General features: G+C 37.0%; 1 protein-coding gene across 4 annotated transcripts in view; it reads left to right on the top strand.

Annotated features, from left to right (window-relative positions):
• The window catches only part of PHF21A (PHD finger protein 21A), a 128,026-nt gene that overhangs the window by 40,720 nt on the left and 68,228 nt on the right, over positions 1-19,078 (top strand). For all 4 annotated transcript variants that reach the window (XM_032226718.1, XM_032226736.1, XM_032226710.1 and 1 more), the window contains exons 2-3: positions 8,515-8,556; positions 9,210-9,365. In XM_032226718.1, the coding sequence (XP_032082609.1) occupies positions 9,312-9,365 (54 nt within the window). In that variant the 5' untranslated portion in view covers positions 8,515-8,556; positions 9,210-9,311. The remainder of the gene's footprint in view (positions 1-8,514; positions 8,557-9,209; positions 9,366-19,078) is intronic.

Raw genomic sequence — 19,078 nt, 5'->3', positions numbered from 1 at the left:
TTGATATCATCCAATCAGAAATTTACTACCTTTATGAATAGTATATTTTTAAAGTATCCACTGATGAGCTATGTTGTATGAATATAAACATTTTTAATATGATTTATCTTTATTTTAAAGTAATTTAATTATTACTTTTTTACAGGCATTCAGATTAAAATTCATTTTTAAGAACTTCTGTTTTAGTCATTATTGAAAATAAATTGCTTGCTTATAAGATAATTAGTTAATTTAGGAATGTGTGTTTTTTATATTGAATGAAAATTAAAATTCATTTAAAATGCTGCAACATTTTGTTGCTGTTTAATTAAATTATATTAAATTGCGTTGGATTTTGCACATATCAAAGTAGTAATGTTTTTGTTAAATATGATATAACAATAGTAAAAAGAAAAGGCTTTTTTTAGTTTTGTAAGACGAGTAGTACTCAATACTTCTTATAAACTTATTGTATGTAGTATGTCTAGTAAGCTAGGGTTGAAGAAGACCTTGTCAAATCTTTGGGAAATAACAATGCAGTATTTGATTTTTTTATACTTTTATTTAATTTCTCACCAGGTTTGCCACAGACGTCCTCACAAACACAAATTCTAATCTAGATTTTTTAGGGTCATTATTATAAATTTGTTATTATTAATCCTACATTGTGGGTGCATCATTATTATGTTTAGTTTTGATTTGCAAGTAGGTTAGCGGTCAACTTTCATGTTTTGTTCTGCCAATTCGTCAGTTGTTTTAAAATTTGCCTGTCCATTAATTAAGTCTCTGTATCTTAACACTTTATTCATATCTGTAAAATTTGGGTGCGTCGTCCTTTCTGTCGGGGATAGCCAATTCGGGATTTTCATATAGTGGTTTTTTAAAAAAAATTGAGCCAGTTTTGCAATAACACATTTCTAATTAGATGTTTTTGAAAGTATTTGTGTGTGTTTTATTTTTATCATCCCATAGGAATGTATGTCAACCTGCTTGCAGATCCTGGCCTTCGAAAGTCAAGATTCTTTTATTCTTTAACTCTATCCAGTCCTTCACGCATGTTGTTGTTACTGCTAATGCGTATAATTCCCAATTTGGTAATGCTAAACCTCCTCTCTCCTTGCTATCTTGCATTGACTTTAGTTTAATCCTTGCTTTTCATCCTTGCCAGATGAACCTAGCAGTTAGTTTGTTTAATTCCTGGAATAAAGTTTTACCCGGATTAATAGGTGCGGCTTGCAACAAAAATAAAATTCTTGGTAAAATATTCATTTTAACTGTGGCTATAGGTCCCATTAGTGATAGCTGAATATTTTTCCAGCTTTGTAAATCTCTGTTTGTGCCACTAGTTTATTATAATTGTTGTATTTAATTGTAGAACATTTTGCTGACACCCAGATCCCCAAGTGTTTCACTTTCTTAGTTATTTGCATTTTAGTTACTAATTCCAATTCCTCTTCTTGCTTTTTTGTCATATTTTTAGTTATCATTTTTGTTTTGCTTTTATTAATTTTTAATCCTGCCACTTTGCCATATTCTTCTAATTTTTGAATTAATTTCGGACTGGATTCTAGTGGATCTTCTAAAACAAATACTAAGTCATCGGCATAGGCTTGGGTCTTATATTCTTCATTTTTAAATCTTAGACCTTTTATTCCCTGGTCCTTCCTAATTTCACTTAACAATATTTCCAGAGTTAGTATAAACAGCAAAGGAAAGAGGGGGCATCCCTATCTAGCTCCCTTTTTATTTCAATCTTCTCTGTTAGTTCTCTGTTCATCAGAACTTTGGCTGTCTGGGTGTTAATAAAGTTTTTCTATCATTTTTGTAAATTTTTCTCCGAATTTCATCCTATCTAGTTGTGTTGTTATAAATTTCCAAATTACGATGTCGAATGCTTTTTGTGCATCAAGGAAAACCAGTACCAATTGCTTTTCTGGATGCGCCTCATAATATTCTATTATGTCTAGGATGATTCTCACATTGTTTTTAATGTGTCTGTGAGGTAAAAATCTGTTTTGGTCTGAATGTATTCGTTCATTTAAAACTTGTTTAATTCTTCCTGCCATAATCGCTGCAAATATTTTATAATCGGAATTCAATAGTGAAATTGGTCTGTAGTTTTGGATTTCTTTTAAGTTGGATTCTTCTTTCGGGATTAGCAATATTATTGCTTCTGGCAATGATTCAGGCATCTTGGCTTTTCCTAAGACTTTGTTAAACATTTCCACTCTTAATTCTTCCAATATTATTTGATTATATTTGTATAACTCCACCAGGATTCCGTCTGGTCCTGGGGTTTTATTTTTTTTCTGGTTTTTCAGGGCTAATTCTACTTCGGCTATCGTTATTGCCTGTTTATCACTTCTCTTTGTTCTTTTGAGATTGGAATTATCTTTTCTGGGTTTAAATATTGTTTTATCTTAGTTTCCTCCTTACTATCTTGCGTGTATAGTTTTGTGAAGTATTTTTGAATAATACGCTTCTTTTCTTCAGATTTATGTTGAATATTTCCCTCGTCATCTTTTAATTGATGTATCATCCTTTTTTCTCATTCATTTTTTAATCTGTATGCCAGCCATCATCCAGGTTTGTTGGCTTGTTCAAAGTAATTTTGTTTGTCCACTTTAATTTTCAGTGCTGATTCTTTTTTAGTTATTAAGTTAATCTTATGTTTTATCATCTCTCTTTTTTCTTTCTTAATTTTATTCTTTGGGTCTTTCTATAATTCAGCTTCGGCTTTCCTAAGTTCTTTTTGCATATGTTATTGTTGCTCTTTTTGTTTTTTGATTTTTCTCGCAATGTAGGCGATTGTGAGGCCTCATGTATGCTTTCATGGTATCCCAGAGATTTTGAATTGAGGTGTCTTCTTTTTTATTTATTCTAAAAAATAGTTTTGATTCTTTCTCCAGCATTTGGGTGTATTCTATTTCGTTTACGATATTTGGGTTCATCATCCATCTTTTTCTTCTTTTTTGGCCTTTCCATTTTAATTTTATTTGGTTATGATCTTCCCACTTATTTATTTCAATTTCGATTTCCTCTAATTGATTACAAAGTCCAGATGATATCCAGGCCATGTCAATTCTCGATAAGGACTGGTGGGGGTTTGAATAAAATATATATTGCTTTCTTGTTTTGTGCCTTTCTCTCCAAATATCATGTAGTTTATATTCCATTGCCATCTCCAAAAAGGATTTAGGTAACATATTTTTTTTGTCTTATTATTTCTTTTACTTTCATAGTCCATCTTTTTATCTACTATTGCATTATAATCCCCAATTAAACAAATATTTTCATATTCTAATTCATTTATTTTGTTGTGTAATTTCCTATAAAATTCCTCTTGTTTCTGATTTGGTGCATATATCACTATTAATAATATCGGTTTTTCTGTTGTCTCTAATTCAATCATTAGAATCCTGCCTTCTTCATCAGAGTAGACTGTTTTGCAGTTTATTTTTTCCTTTATATAGGTTTAGGTGCTATCCCTCTTTTTTTAATCTGCCAGTGCTGTATATAGTTTCCCTATTTTTTTGTTTTCCAGTAAATTAATATGTTTCCTTTTAATGTGCACTTTCTGTATGCAGGTTATGTCTGCCTTCAGTTTCCTAAGTTTATTAAACATTTGCGCTCTTTTCTTTGGTGTGTTCATTCAAGTTTCTTGCTTCTGTTCTTCTTTCCTGTTTCTTTCCTTGTCTTCTGCTGTTTCTTCTTCTTAAGTTCTACTTACTAGGTCCTCTTTACTTCCTTGTTCTTCTTCCCTTGTGAAGTGTTTTTTGTAAAATTCTTGCGCTTCTTCTATATTCTCTATTTTGTATTTTTTTCCTTGCCAAAAGCCCAATATCCCTTCTGGTACCAACCATCTGTACATTATTCTGTTTTTATTTAACTGGTTAGTTAAAAATCAGTAACATCTATGTTCTTCGTGGACTTTCTGTGGTATCTGTTTAAGAGTAATCAACTCTTTTCCCTTGTATGTTATTATCCCTTCTCTGGTTTTTTAGTACACTTCGTCTCTAGTTGTTTTTTGGCAAATGTTACATGCACTTCTTTAGGTAGCCTATGTCTTCTGGCATAATTGGAATGCACACGGTAAGCCTCATCAATGTCTCCTCTCAACGCTTGTTCTTTTCTCTGTAAAATTTCAGTGAAGATTTCGATCATTTTTCCTTTCAGGTTTTCCTCTTTTTCTTCAACTATGTTTTGGAATATTAGATAAAATGAAGCTCTTTCGTTTTCAAGTCGGATTATTGATTCATTTAACTCTTTATTGACTTGTGCATATTTCAACCCCATCTTCTGATCTGTTTGTTCTATTTTTGTTTCAATGTTCTGGATTTTCTGTTCGTTGATTGTTAAGGCATTCTGTATCTTTTCAATTTTGTCATCCATGTTTTTGATATTTCCTTTGACTCCTCCCATTTGATTTTTAATTTCTTCATGGTTCCTTCTCATCTCTTCGTGATTTGTAGCTATCACTTCTTGGGTTTTCGTCATTGTCTCTTGTATCATCTGAAGCATCAATTGCATACTTTGCATTGTTTGTGCTAGTCCCATTGTTCCTGCCATTGCTCCGCCTTTCTCCAGCCCCAAAGCACTCTCGATAGATCTTTGGTTTGAGGGTGAGGATGTTGGTGAAGCAGGGTTGGATGCTGTTTTTTCTCTGTCTTCACTAAATTAGTACTAGTTGCCTTCTTTATCCCTCTATTTATCCTCGTCCACAATTGCATACAGGTTCTACTTTACTTCTACTTTATCACAAATATCAGTGGTTATATATCTCAATATTTAACAATAATTAACCTTTCTTAATATCACGTTTCAATATCTAGACAATCCTATATATTATTCTATTCTATTTTTAATCCTTAACTATTATATATCACAGAATTATATATCACACTATTATCTTATGCAAATAAATATTTCTCAGTTATGTCAGTTATACAGATACTCAGTTCTAATAATTAGTTTCTCTATGGTTTTCTTAATCCACCTTATGTCACAGCCAATTTCTCTTGCATCAGCCTTCGCAGCTCAAATTTATAATCCACTAGATGTCGCCCTTTCCTGTCCATTCGGTCAATCACAGTCAGTAATCACAGCAGGCCCAAGGGCAAAGACAGAACAAAGGTGGGGGGGAATAAAAGAATTCTCCAACTGTCCCAAACTACTGTCCCCTATCCAGTTACAACTCCCGAGGAGAGTAAGTACTGTATATTTGTAGAATAACCCTCCCCCCAAAAAAGTTGAGCTCTTCGTTACCTGGATTTATTGTTCACGATTGAAACTCTGCTCAAAGTTCAGCTATTCTTTGGAGGAAAAAAAGAACAGAAAAAAGAGCAGAAAGGAGAAGAAAAAAAACAACAACCAGCCTGACTGTTATACAATCCTTTGTTTGCTTTCCAGGTCTTCTCAACAGCCAATATATCTGCTTCCATTGTAAATGCCGGCTTTTGGTGCTTTCTCCTCCCTCTCCTATTGGGTTTCCCTCTGCGGTCACTTCCCTTCTATTATTCACACTGCCATTTTCAGCTCTCCACCCCAGCTCTCATTGCTTTTCGGCAAGAATCTGGACTGTAAAAACAGTCTTCACCACAGAGCCTTTTTCTTTCCAGCTCACCTGCTCCGCCAATTTCGTGCTGTCCTTCTTTTTGGGGGGTTGTCGATGATAACAAATGCCTCGATTTCAACTTCTTTTTCTGTTTGCTTCCCTCTTATGCGGTCACCATCACTCTAGTTCTGTCCAAGTGACAGGATAGATCCTTGTCCGTTTAGTGGGTTTCTCCTACCCACTGGGGAGTTTGCCTTACCACCCCAGTGTCTTCAAAGTTTCCCCCTGAATCTGCTGATCCCTTCAGGTTCCACAGTACTGAAACATGAGCCCAAACAAAGAAGTTTTAGTTACAGGTTACGGGAGCTGCCATTCCTCAATCCTAGTACAATGATGTCACCGCCGGAAGTCCGACTTGCATCTGTTAAATAACTTGTACATATTCTCCATTTCATGGATTACAGTATGAAATTAAATCTTGCTTTTTAAATTTATAACTGAGTACCTGTATTTTGAGGCAATATGCGTTATAAATCATTTACTGTAGTACTGTATATTTATTAGAGCTTTCTAATAGGAAATATAGGAAGTTATTAAATAATTTCACTCTATTTTTTGTGTGTATTTAAGATGATAATTTAGTGTGAGTGTGGAATAATCAGGATAAGATCATAAACTGTGCAGGAAGTTATATGACTCTTGGAAGAGCTGAATTTGTTTTTCAGTCTAACTTAATTCAAAAATGTCCTTATGTTTTTGTAATTTGAAAATATGACAAGAAAATTTGCACAATTTAAGAACTGAATAGTGATAATATAATCCATCTTTAGATGTATGCATAATGTCATTTAAATGGGTTTTAATTAAAAATTTAGCTTTTCAAATATTTCCTGGTTTGATGTTTTGTTATTTCTCAAAATTTGTACTACTGTTTTCAAAATCTGAGTTATAGGGGTGTAGAATTTCAAACTTCAATTGAAAGGAGTTGTTAAGAAATAAAGAGAAAAAGAAGTATTAGTAGAACTGTTTAGTTGATTTTATTCATCATTTTTCTCAAAATATACCCAGAATTTAAATGTAAGCTTCACAAAAACTAAATACCTTTATTAATTGTTAGATCTTGGCTAAAATTACAGCGTGGGATGTGTTTGGTCAAACTGCAAATTGCCCCTAGCAGGACCCAGGTTTGCTAATGCATTCTGGATAATTGAGAAAGCCAAAGAATACTGAAAACAGCTATGCACCACAGATATCATTTGGTAAAATAGCAGTGAAGGCCTTAGAAAATATTCAGATATTTTGTGTCTATCCCCATAAAAATCAAAATTGTGCCAGTGGTTTTCCATGATACTTCGTAATTGGACTTTGAAGAACTAAGGAAGAAAGTATACTAACTCTTTTGAAATCAGAACACTCCTCACACTACCATGAGTAGCCAAGAAATAATACATCGTAGAATTAATCAACCCAGAGTTCTCATTTGAGGCACAAATAACTAGGTTTAAATTATCCTAATTTTGGACAAAATTGTGATTAGTAGTGGTGAAGTCTATAATGCTTTGACTGGTGAAACAAAAAGGGAAAAAAGGGCAGTCAGCAGCAAGGTGGATGGACTTCATTGCAAAGCAGTTGGTGCACCATTGCATGACCTGAAGGATCAGGTTAAGGACAGATTTTGGGGAAAATCAGTGTGATTGTACTGATTTGATGTCACATAATCATCATCACAACCTGAATTCCATTTCTGAGAGCCAAGAATTCTTGATTAGAAAGTTGACTTACTTGACTTAAGTCTTTAGCGTCTGTACGGCATCGCCAATCCCTTCGCTGTAGAGTCGCATGCATCCCGAATCAACGGGATCCATGATTCTAGGCTGAGTACTACTTGAGCTCGCCGGGCCCAAGAGTTGACAGAGCCCCTTCTGTTGGAAAACGGTGGGCACCTCGAGAAGGCAGGGGTTGTCTTGATAATGAGAGGCTATATTTTGCGCGTCAATTATCCTTGCCCACTGATTAGAAAGTTGGTTATAAACTAGAAAGATCTGGGTTACTTACAAATATTAAGCAATATTTCAGTAAATTTTAATCTTGAGATTATTGAGCAAATTAAATAATCCCATTTAACAATACCACAAATATTTAATTCATTAATTCATCCTGGTTTGGAGTTTGGCTGTGCTTTCAGGTATTTTCAGCAGGCAAAAGGGAATAATGATTGAATTCTGTTTAAAATAGTTGTCCATTTGGAAAAAGAATATTACCCTGTTTTGATATACCGTGATTCTCCAAAAAGACGACCCACCCTGAAAAGAAATCCTATCACGTTTTTGAGCGCATGCGATCAAATTAAGCCCCACCCACAAAATTAGCCCTAATTAAGACTCTGCCCACCGCATGCAGGGTGCAGGGGATAAGGTGAGGCACACAGGTAAAAAATAATCATCCTGGGGTGGACCTGCCCTACTTACCAGGCCTCATATACTCCGACACCTGCCTCGCCTTCTTCTGTGGCCGCTTGCCACCACTCGAAACGCATTGTCCAGGACTCCATTTTGCCTTCAAATGCCTGCTGGAAGGCATCTGAAGGTGAAACAGAGGCTGGGACGATGTGTGCGAGTGGCAGCAAGCAGCCACAGAAAAGAGGGCTAGCATTGGGCTCCTGCTGGGCGGGGCTGTTGGTGCCACCACCGCGAGATGAGTCAATAATTAGAACCTTCCAAAAAGAAGGCCTAGCAGTTTTTTCAGGGGTCAAAAGAAGATAAGACCTGGCCTTTTTGGAGAAACACAGTAGCAAAGTTCTCAAAGGTACTTTTCCCCACTTTCTTCCAATTCTAACTTTCCTTCCTTTCTTTATTTAATATATATATTGTCATAATTTCATAAACACCATTTTTGACAGTTGTCTCCTAATTGTATTTTTATTCAAAAGTTAGTGTTAGATATATTGCTAACCCATCAATTCTTCTCTCTCTCTCTTGTAGGGGGACTAGAGGGCTGAAGAGGATACTTGTTTAGCAAAGTTGGTAAGCTGCTTTATTTTTTTGCAGTTTCTACACAAGTGAATTTAGAATGTACGCTTTTTAGCTGACATCATTTAAATAAAGTATATTGTGTGAAATATTTATTACAGAACATAATGTTCTCAGAAGGGGATCTTAAAGCACCAGTATAAACTTGGTATATCACACTTTAAAAGGTGGTAAAAAAGGTCTGGATTCAGAATTATTTAATTTTAGTTTTTAATAGTTATTTTATGGTTATTATAATGGCTCTGAAAATAAAATGTTACAGATCTTTTCTAAATTAATTATTGGAAGAAATGGTTTAATTTCTCAGTATTATCTTATTTTCATTTAATATAAAGTTATTTTGTTTAATAATAACTTGAGAGATCATTTTGTATTTGCCATTTGTTTTAATAGAATATTTTAGGAATATACATTTTCGATTTTATGGCCATTTATTATGAAGTAAGTTAAATCAAACTTTTAGGACTTAGTATCAGATAAGTGTATGGCTCATAGTTTTGTTTTGTAAAACAATTATGCTGCAAAGTTGTTGAAAGTCTTGAGATAAAAAAATGGATTATATGCTTATGTATCTTGATCTCATAATTAGTTCTATGAATAGGACTTTATGGTTTTTTCCCCTTTTTTATTAAAACACTTTTTAATAGGACTACTGGAAAGAACAAAGTTTTTCTTCTTATTAAAACGAGCATCTGAAGGTGTGGGGATTTGGTAACCTCAACAGAGCAAGAAAGTGGAGAAGGCAGAGAATGGAGTTGCAGACTCTACAGGAGGCTCTGAAAGTAGAAATTCAAGTTCACCAGGTAAATAACATTTTTTCCTTTTTTCACTTGCAAAACTTATTAGAAACAGTTCTAATTTCAGGAGATCAGGCAAAAAAATACTAGTTTCTTGGTAAGTTTTGGCACATTTCTAAATTCAGCACTATGGTTAGTGTTTGTCTGTTTCTATTTCTTTTGTTTGTTGTCTACAATTTTCTGGGACTCAAAGAAGTATTCATTGGTCTTCAATAAAATATATATTTCACTTATACATATATATAAAACTTATAAATGATATTAATTAAAAGTCTTAAGAGACACAGACAGAAAAAGCATAAAAATAAAACAAAAATAAATTTAGTTACCCTATTTTTCGGAGTATAAGATGCACCGGAGTATAAGACGCACCAAGGTTTTGAAGAGGCAAATAAAAAAAAGTAGGTAGCTAGATAGGGAGAGAAAGAAAGAGAAATACAGTAGGTAGGTAGGAAGAGAGAGAGTAGGTAGGTAGATAGAGGGAGAGAGAGAGAAATACAGTAGATAGGTTGGGAGAGAGAGAGTAGGTAGGTAAGTTGGTAGAGGGATAGAGAGAGAAATAGAGAGAGAGGGAAATACAGTAGATAGGTAGGGCGAGAGTAGGTAGGTAGGTAGAGGGATAGAGAGAGAGAAATACAGTAGGTAGGGAGGGAGGGAGAGAGAGAGAGTAGGTAGGTAGGTAGATAGATGTTTCCAGGTGTATTTAACCATGTGCTGGAGAAGGAAATCACTGACAAATCTTAAGACTTTGTTTCTGCTGGCACAGCACTTCATTAATGTAATTCTCATCAGTTAAAGAGCTTTCCAAAAGGGAAAAAAAAAGTTTTGGCACTCTGCAAACCTACGAAAAACAGCCTGTTTTCTTTCAAATAAAAGGCATGAATAGCCTTGGGGGGGGGCTTGCAAAATGCTCCTGGGGGCAGGGGTGGGCAAAAAAGAGCAAAAAACTGCCCATTTTTAATGAAAACGGACCTATTTTTTGTCAAAAAAATTGCATTCATAGCCTTATGGAGGCTTATAGAGTGCTGCTGGGAGGGGCAAAAAACGGCCCATTTTTTGCTTATTTCTGCCCTTCCCAGCCCCCAGGTGCTCTCTGAAAGCCTTCATAAGGCTATGGATGGCCATTTTGGTGAGGGGGCAGGGCTTCAGGAGGCAAAAAATACTGTATTTGATGTATAAGACGCACCCAGATTTTCAGCCTCTTCTTTGAGGAAAAAAGATGTGTCTTATACTCTGAAAAATACGGTATGTGCTCTTAACATTTTTTAATACTCCACCAGTTTTTTTTCTCAGCCAGCTGAGTTCTTTACTTTTTCTCAACTTTCTGAAACCATGAATGTTACTTTACTATTTCCTTGTTGTCAACTCATAAATTATTGTTATTGAAGCTGAGTTGAACATACTCAGTTCTTACTTACAATCCATGAAACATTAAAAATGGAAATATAATTCATGAAACTAAATTACAAAATTTGAATCTTAAAACTTCCTGGAATGCTTTATAAAATTTATAAAATTTACACTCTAACCTTGAAAGCAGCATCTATACAGATACTGCAAGTTATTACAACTGACAGGCATGCCTTTTTTGTCTTATTGTCTTCCTTACTTAGCTGTAGGAACATAATACTGTGATTTTAGCATTTGTTTTCTCTAAAAGGCACAGTAATTTGTCTTTGAATTGAAAGACATTGAAGTCACTCTGGTCTCTATTATCAAGATTTAAGTGGGTGAACTTTAAGGAATTTCTATTTCAGGTTCGTTCATTTGAATTCTTGGTGAAGTGCTAATATCCACTAAAGGGATTCCAGCTTCTGCTGGTAACCAAAGTGAACAGAAGTTGCCCCTGGGCTAATACTTGAATGCCAGTGAATAAATAGTTTGCATATTCAGGAGGTTCCTACAAGAGGGATAATTCTTTTAGTTTTGTGTTAGTTTCCAATGGGTTAATAACTTTTGAGTATTGTATTTTTTTCACTATAAGACGCTCCAGAACATAAAATGCACCTAGCTTTTGGGGAGGAAAACAAGGGAGGAGGGAAATCTGTCTCTGCCTCTCACCATGCGTCCAATATTCATCTGGCTAGCGTCTTTGCAGCAAATAGCCTGGTCAGTTTCAGCACATTATTGAAGTCCCAGCACGTGGCTTATTAGGGCTCTGCTCTGTTGCATCCACCACCGGTTAACTGAGCTGAGCTGCTGCTGCCAGGGAACGTTGGAGCCTTCACTGCCAATCAGCTGATTGGCTGTTGGATCGGCCTCCCGGAATACTGTCAATCAGCTAATGGTGGTGGCGTGGATTGCTGGTCACCACCGATCGCCACCGCTGATTGCCGCTGCCAAATGGCGATTGTGGTGGTGGTGATGGGCAATCCTCACTGCCTAGAACAACTGATTGGCGTTATTCCAGGAGGCCGATCCAACTGCAACAAGCTACTCTGCAGCGAAAGCTCCAGCCTTCCCCGTCGGGGGCAAATGCAGGCAGCTGTTACAGGTGGCGGTGATGATTCTTTCCCCCCCCTCCCCGCCTCATTATTCGCTCTATAAGAGGCACAGACATTTCCACCCACTTTGGGGGGGAAAGTATGACTTATAGTGTGAAAAATACCTACCTTTTAAGATGGCCATTGGCATTTTAACTCCAGGCATTTTAGATACAACTGATTGCCTAGGTTATATCCAACATGCACAAAAACTGTATCGTAGAACTTTGTAATTGGTTCAGACAACTTGAATTTTTTTAGTCAGCGATGGCAAAAGTATGCTGTCTGCTAAGATAGTGATACCTTTCTTCCAGATCTTTCTGAAATACAGGTTAGGCAATTGCCAGTTGAAGAATGTTTGTTTAGCCACAAATCTTTAACTTTTGGTTTGTTTGACTTCATTCTGTTCCTGTCCACTTTAGTCTTCACTCTTACCCTTGACTTGCCACCTAATGCTGAATGCTGCCATCAACTTGGAAAAGGTAGTCTGTTCATACCTCTTGAGATATAGTGTACCTCTTAATATGTGGCTTCTGGGAATTGAGGAATTCCTTTAATAGTTGCATTTGAACCTGGGATCATTGTTTCCACAAGGTGGTGCTACGGGACTATTACTCTGTATTTTGACATTATTTTGACATTTAAAGTAGGCCTGTATTTTATATCCCATAATATCTAAGAACATTGTGCAATCTTTCAGGTCATCCACTGATTTGGGATGATATGCTATTATTATGCTAAATAACATCTAGCTCTGATTTCAAGTGAGTTAGTAAATCTGTATATCTCTATATCAGTATCTTATTTAATGGAAAGACTGAATAAGAGCTGTTGCACTGTATCCACGAAAAAGCTAGATTTGACAGCAAGAAATTCTTTAAATTGAAACAGCTTTGATTAGTGTGCCATTTTGTGGTTCACCCAGTACATGGAATCTGGGCAAAATAAACTTCTGCAATACACTTTATACAGAGCTCTCTACAAAAATATCTCAAATTTTAATTGTTAGGTTTTTGAGTAAAAAACTACATTGCTGAATCAGCATCCAGAAAATGCTTTAGAAACTGGATTGCCTTAAAGGAGGCATGCATATCAGAAAAACTGTACATAGGATGAAAAAGATTTGACAGATGCTTTGACAGAAAATAATTTTGATGGTCAAATATGGCTTGGATTAGTTTTAGAAAATTGTTCCAGCTCTTAAAATTTGATTATAGCCAAGATTTGATTATACAGTACATTCAGAAAGTATTCAGACCCCTTCATTTTTATCAATTTTGTTATGCTGCTGTCTGATTCTACAGTTGTTGAAATTCATTTCTCATTAATCTACACTCAATATCCCATAATGACAAAATGAAAACAGTTTTAGAAATGTCTATAAATTTATTAAAAAGAAAAAATGAAATATTACATTGACATAAGTATTCAGATTTTTTGCAACAATACTTGAAGTTTAGTTCCAGTGCCCACTATTTCTGTTGATTGTTGCTGATATGTTTCTACAGGTACATGTTGATTGGAGTCCACCTGTGGTAAATTAAATGTATTGGACATGATTTGGAAAGGCACATACCTCTTTATAGAAGGCCTCATAGCTAACAATACATTGTGTAGCAAGGAAAAAGCCATGCAGTCAAAGGAAATGCCTGCAGAGCTCACAGACAGGGTTACTGCAAGGCACAGATCTGGGGAAGGTTACAATAAAATTTTTGCTGCACTGAAGGTTCCTAAGAGCACAGTGGCCTCCATAATTCTCAAATGGAAGACGTTTGGCACAACCAGGATTCTTCCAAGACCTGACTGCCTGGTCAAACTGAACAATCGGGGGAAAAGGTCCTTAGAGAAGTGACCAAGAACCCAAAGGTCACTCTAACCAAGCTCTAGAGGTCTTAAGTGGAGATGGAACAGAGTTCCAGAAGGATAACCATCACTGCAGCCCTCCACCAATTTGGGCTTTACGGCAAAGTGGCTAGACTGAAGCTTCTCCTCAGTACAAAACACATGAAAGCCTGCTTGGTGTTTGCAAAAAAGCACCTCAAAGACTCTCAGACTGTGAGGAACAAGATTCTCTGGCTTGATGAGACTAAGATTGAACTGTTTGGCCTCAATTCTAAATGTTATGTCTGGAGGAAACTAGGTACCGCTCATCACCTTCCCAATATCATCCCAACAGAGAAGAATGATGGTGGCAGTACCATGCAGTAGTGGTGTTTTTCAGTAGGAGGGACTGGGAGACTGGTCAGAGTTGAGGAAAAGCTGAATGGAGCAAAATAGAGGAATATGCTAAATGAAAACTTGTTTCATAGTGCTTAGAACTTCAGACCGAGCGAAAAATTCAATCTCCAACATGACGATCCTAAGCATACAGTGAAGACAACACAGAAGTGGTTTAGGGACAACTGTGTGAGTGTCCTAAAGTGGCCCAGCCAGAGCCTTGACTTGAACTCTATTGAACATCTCTGGAGAGATCTGAAAACGGCTGTCCACCGATGATTATCATCCAACTTAACTGAGCTTGAGAAGATTTTCAAGAAAGAATGGTAGGAAATCCACCAATTCAGGTGTGCAAATCTTGTCACATCATACTGAAAAAGATTGAGGCTGTAATTGCTGCCAAAGGTGCTTTATCAAAGTACTGATTAAAGAATGGTCTGAATACTTATGCCAATGTGATATTTCAGTTTTTTCTTTTTAATAAATTTACAGACATTTCTAAAATTCTGTTTTCATTTTGTCATTATGGGCTATTAAGTGTAGATTAATGAGAAATGAATTTCAACAACTGTCGAATCAGGCTGCAGCATAACAAAATTGACAAAAGTGAAGGGGGTCTGAATGCTTTCTGAATACACTGTAGGTTAAATCATAGGACCATATACATATCTTTTTAAGCAGAAATAAGCTGAAAATATACTATGTAAGTAGGACTGACATAAATTTGAGTTGGACAATTTTTGTCTTCAACAAACAGTCCTTTCCTGGAGAAAAAAGTGGATACAGTTGTGACATGGACAACATCTCAAGTAACATACCGTGTTTCCCCGAAAATACAACCTGTCCTGAAACTAACGCCTTGGCACATTTTTCGTGTGGGCAAAAATATAAGCCCACCCCTGAAAATAATGCCCCTGAACAACCCTCCCTCCAGCCAGGCAGAGCACCACTCACTGACCTAGCAGTATCCTGAAGGCGCCAAGCCGTGGGAGCCGTGGGGAAAAGGTGCTCATGTTGCTTGCCGCCTTTGGGATACTGCTAGGTTGGGGAGTGGCGTTCTGCCTGGCCGGAGGGGAGTTGCCGGGTGGCTGCTCCCTTGCGAGTGGGCTGCCGAAGAGCCGGGCACAGTCTCAGGGGCAAAGCAGCCATGAGGTGACAATGCTCACGAGCAGTCTCCCGGCAAGCCCCATCTCCAGCCGGGCAGAGCGCCATTCACTGACCTAGGGGGTATCCCTAAAGCACCAAGCCATGTGGTGCTCTGCCTGCCCCCCAGCTCCTGTGGCTTGGCACATTAAGGATACCCCCTAGATCAGTGCATGGAGCTCTGCCCGGCTGGAGTGGGGGGTTGCACGAGTGCCTGTTCCGCCGCCAGCAAGCATGCCTCTCAGCCGCACCCTGCCCTGGCCCAGCTTTCCCTGTAGGGGCAGGGCACCGCTGCGGCCCTCCGAGCATAACTTCTCTGGCTTCCAAACTCCAAAACTCAGCTGCCGAGTCTTCCAGCAGTGGCCGCTCTAGGAGTGCACTCTATGGTTGTGGGCTGGCTTCTGGAAGACACTCTGTCCAGAAGACTCTCTGTCCGGAAGACACTCTGTCCGGTCCACAACCATAGAGCACACTCCTAGAGCGGCCGCTGCTGGAAGACTTGGCAGCCAAGTTTTGGAGTTTGGAAGCTGGAGAAGAAGTTATGCTCGGAGCACGGCGGCTACCCAGGGTGATCTGCAAGGTTGTCAGTGTAGGAGCGCAGCTCATCCTTCTGGTGTCCTACTGGCCACGGTGGCCGTGGTTCGCTGACATTCGGGCACTATCGGTGGAGAGACCTTGGCAGATTCCGGCGGACAGGGTTGTCCTTCTTCAGGGGTCAGTGGAACACCGGAATCTCAGTGGTTCCAACTGACTGCCTCGCAATTGAGCAGCGTGCTCTCCAGAGGGGTGCACTGTCAGCCAGATTTATAGATACCATTCAGGCGTCAAGAAGACCATTGACTGTCTTACTTTTGTCTTTTAATATATACATTTTCAGATCCATACTTTTCGTTGCATGTTACGATATTACTATTATTATTTACATAACAATGTGAAATCACAGTTGCCAATTGTTTAACTGATGTTGGCTTACATATATATTGAGTTCTTCTCAAGAACTTAGGATGCTGTAATTTTTAGCACAGTATATGTTTGGATCCAAGCAGCATGACTTTTTGTAATTGACTGATGGAAAGTTTGTTAATGTTTAGATTTTCTAAGTAGGATCCAAGAATTTTTGGTATGACACCCTATGTGCTGATAACCACTTAGACCACCATGGTTGGTTTATGCCATAATGCTTCAACTTCAATTTTCAGATTTTGACATCTTGTGATCTTCTCCAGTTCTTTGTCTTCTACAGATAGTTCTCAATTTACAACCATTCACTTAGTGATTGTTTAAAGTTACAACAGCACTGAAAAAAGTGACATGACCAGTTTTCACACTTATGACCATTGTAACATCCCCACAATCACATGATCAAAATTTGGGCACTTGGCAACTGACATGTATTTATGACGGTTCCAGTGTCCTGGGAGTATGTGATCTCCCTTTGTAACCTTTCCATCTGGCTTCCTCCAAGCAAAGTCAATGGGGAAAGCCAGCAAAATTCATTTAACAACTGTGGCAAAACCGGTCATAAAATGTGGGGCAACTCACTTAACAATTGTCTTGTTAGCAACAGAAATGTTGGGCTCAATTGTGGTTGTAAGTCAAGGACTACCTGTATTTTATTCTCACTTGGTATTGCCATAGCAATTATCCGCACTTTCTTCTTTTCAACCACAATTAAGTCTGGTGTGAAGACTTAATTTAAACCAAGACCTTATCAGTTGGAAGTCCCACAGTACTTTAATCTGCTCACTTTCAATTACTTTTTCTATGTTTCTTTTCTTTTTTATGTTCCTACCAGTTTTTCATTAAAGGTTCCCTCGCACATGGGTGCTAGTTGTTTCCAGCGCTAGTTTTTCGTTACTGGCATACACTTTTTACATATGTTCCAGTGAATCATTTTGGTGACTGTTACGGTGTTTATAGGCAATTTGTGGTACAGTTTCTTCTGTTTCTTTGCAAAGCCTGCACTTAGAACCATTTGATGTTTTTCTCAATTCTGGTCTTGATTGCATTAGTTCTAATGGCTTGCTCTTGAGCAGCCAAAGTGGACATAAAGAATTTTCCACGTATTATGTTAGAAGATAAATCTGTCTTCTAATACTTTTATTAAAGAGTTCTACCTTCTATCACTGAAGTTGTTCTAATTTAACTCTTATTTCTTTCACTTTGTCCCAAAGAAAATTGTCTACTTCTTGCCAAAACCACTATGATGCCAAAAACTGTTTCACATTCAAAATCTCACATTACCTTTAATCCTTTGCATATTTTGTCAAGTTTTTCATCACAGATCAATAATGCTTTTTAGATTTCTGTTTATTATTTTGCTGTGTATATGTAAATTGTACATATATAAACATTTTTACTTAAATTCTTTGATCCTGATGCTGTTGTAACTTCTGACTTACAGTCTTTGATTACGGTTTTGTGTCTTCTACTTGACTATTTCTAAAACAGTGTCTTTATTAGAAATTTATTAGAAATTGTAACATGTAGAAAATGAAATTCATGTAATCTATGATCTTTAGAAAAGTAAGTTTAAATGCCTTATCTTTTAATTTAATGATGGAGTCTTTAAAACCTATGAAATAAGATTCTATTGACTTCAGCAAAATAATCATACTTCGGATACTTGAGATAATGTTTAATTAAGGTATTTTCTTTGTTGGAGATACAATAAAAAAGTTGGAAGGTGAACTAACACAATTTAGACCTACAATACTTTGGCTACATAGAGTGCTGCCACTCAGTGATGCACACATTCCTCTAAATTATATCTCTAGTATACCAATATTAATGGATACTTTGTGCTAGGGTGATACTTACCCAGATTTGCATCTGGCTTTGTTGATGTCAGTTCTTTGTCACCCATATGATGTAAATTTGATATTTGATTGCTACTGAAGAAGTGTTTAGAATGCTGCCCTGTTAGATTTTTGGAGTTCTGTTTACATCATTGTAGTCTATGGAAGTGGAATACTGTTGACTTGATCCTTGCCTATCTTGGCTGATAAGTTCTAACAAAGCAATTACTGACTTGGTAAGCATAAGTGGCATAGAATTTTTCATAATCATTTCTGAAGGAGGCAATATATGTCCTTTCCTAAAGAGAATCTCCATGGGTCCAAAATATGCCTGCTTTGACTATAATTTAACCACTTAAATTATTCTAGTTACCACTGGCCTTAAAGCTATACTGCGGGGATAGACAATTTGAAGGGACTTGTAGGCATATTATGTTTTAATAGACTTATACGACCAACTCATCTCAATTGCAAGTATTCCTTGACTTATGACCACAATCGAGCCCAGATTTCTGTTGCTAAGTGAGACCTTTGTTAAGTGAGTTTTGCCCCATTTTACAACTTTTCTTGCCACAGTTGTTAAGTGAATCATTGCAGTTATTAAATTAGTAACACAGTTGTTAAGTGAATCTGGCTTCCCCATTAACATTGTTAGAAAGTTGCAAAAGGTGGTCTCATAACCTGGGACACTGCAACAGTCATAAATATAAGCCAATTGCGTAGTATCTGAAGTTTGATCATGTGACCATGGGGATGCTACAATGGTCATAAGTGTGAAATACAGTCATAAGTCACAAGTGCCATTGTAATGTTGAACGGTCACTAAATGAACTTGTAAGTTGAAGACTTCCTATACATGATGACCCTGGTAGCTAATAACATTAAAAATATAAAACATTTTTAAAAAAACATAAAAACATATAGAACCAGGGACAAATAAGGCATCAGTCAAGACAGGCTTGAGCACAGAATCAAGTCTTCAAGGTAGGACTTATCGCAGGCCAACAGAGACATGGCCAATCTAACCTCTGGAGGATGGGTGCCATAATAGGAAAGGTTCTCTTAGGTCTGCCAGGTG

This window comes from Thamnophis elegans, chromosome 1 (genome assembly GCF_009769535.1).
Source record: "Thamnophis elegans isolate rThaEle1 chromosome 1, rThaEle1.pri, whole genome shotgun sequence".
Taxonomy (NCBI): Eukaryota; Metazoa; Chordata; class Lepidosauria; order Squamata; family Colubridae; genus Thamnophis; species Thamnophis elegans.
The sequence above is the reverse complement of the archived record's forward strand: the minus strand, read 5'-3'. Positions and strand labels throughout refer to the sequence as shown.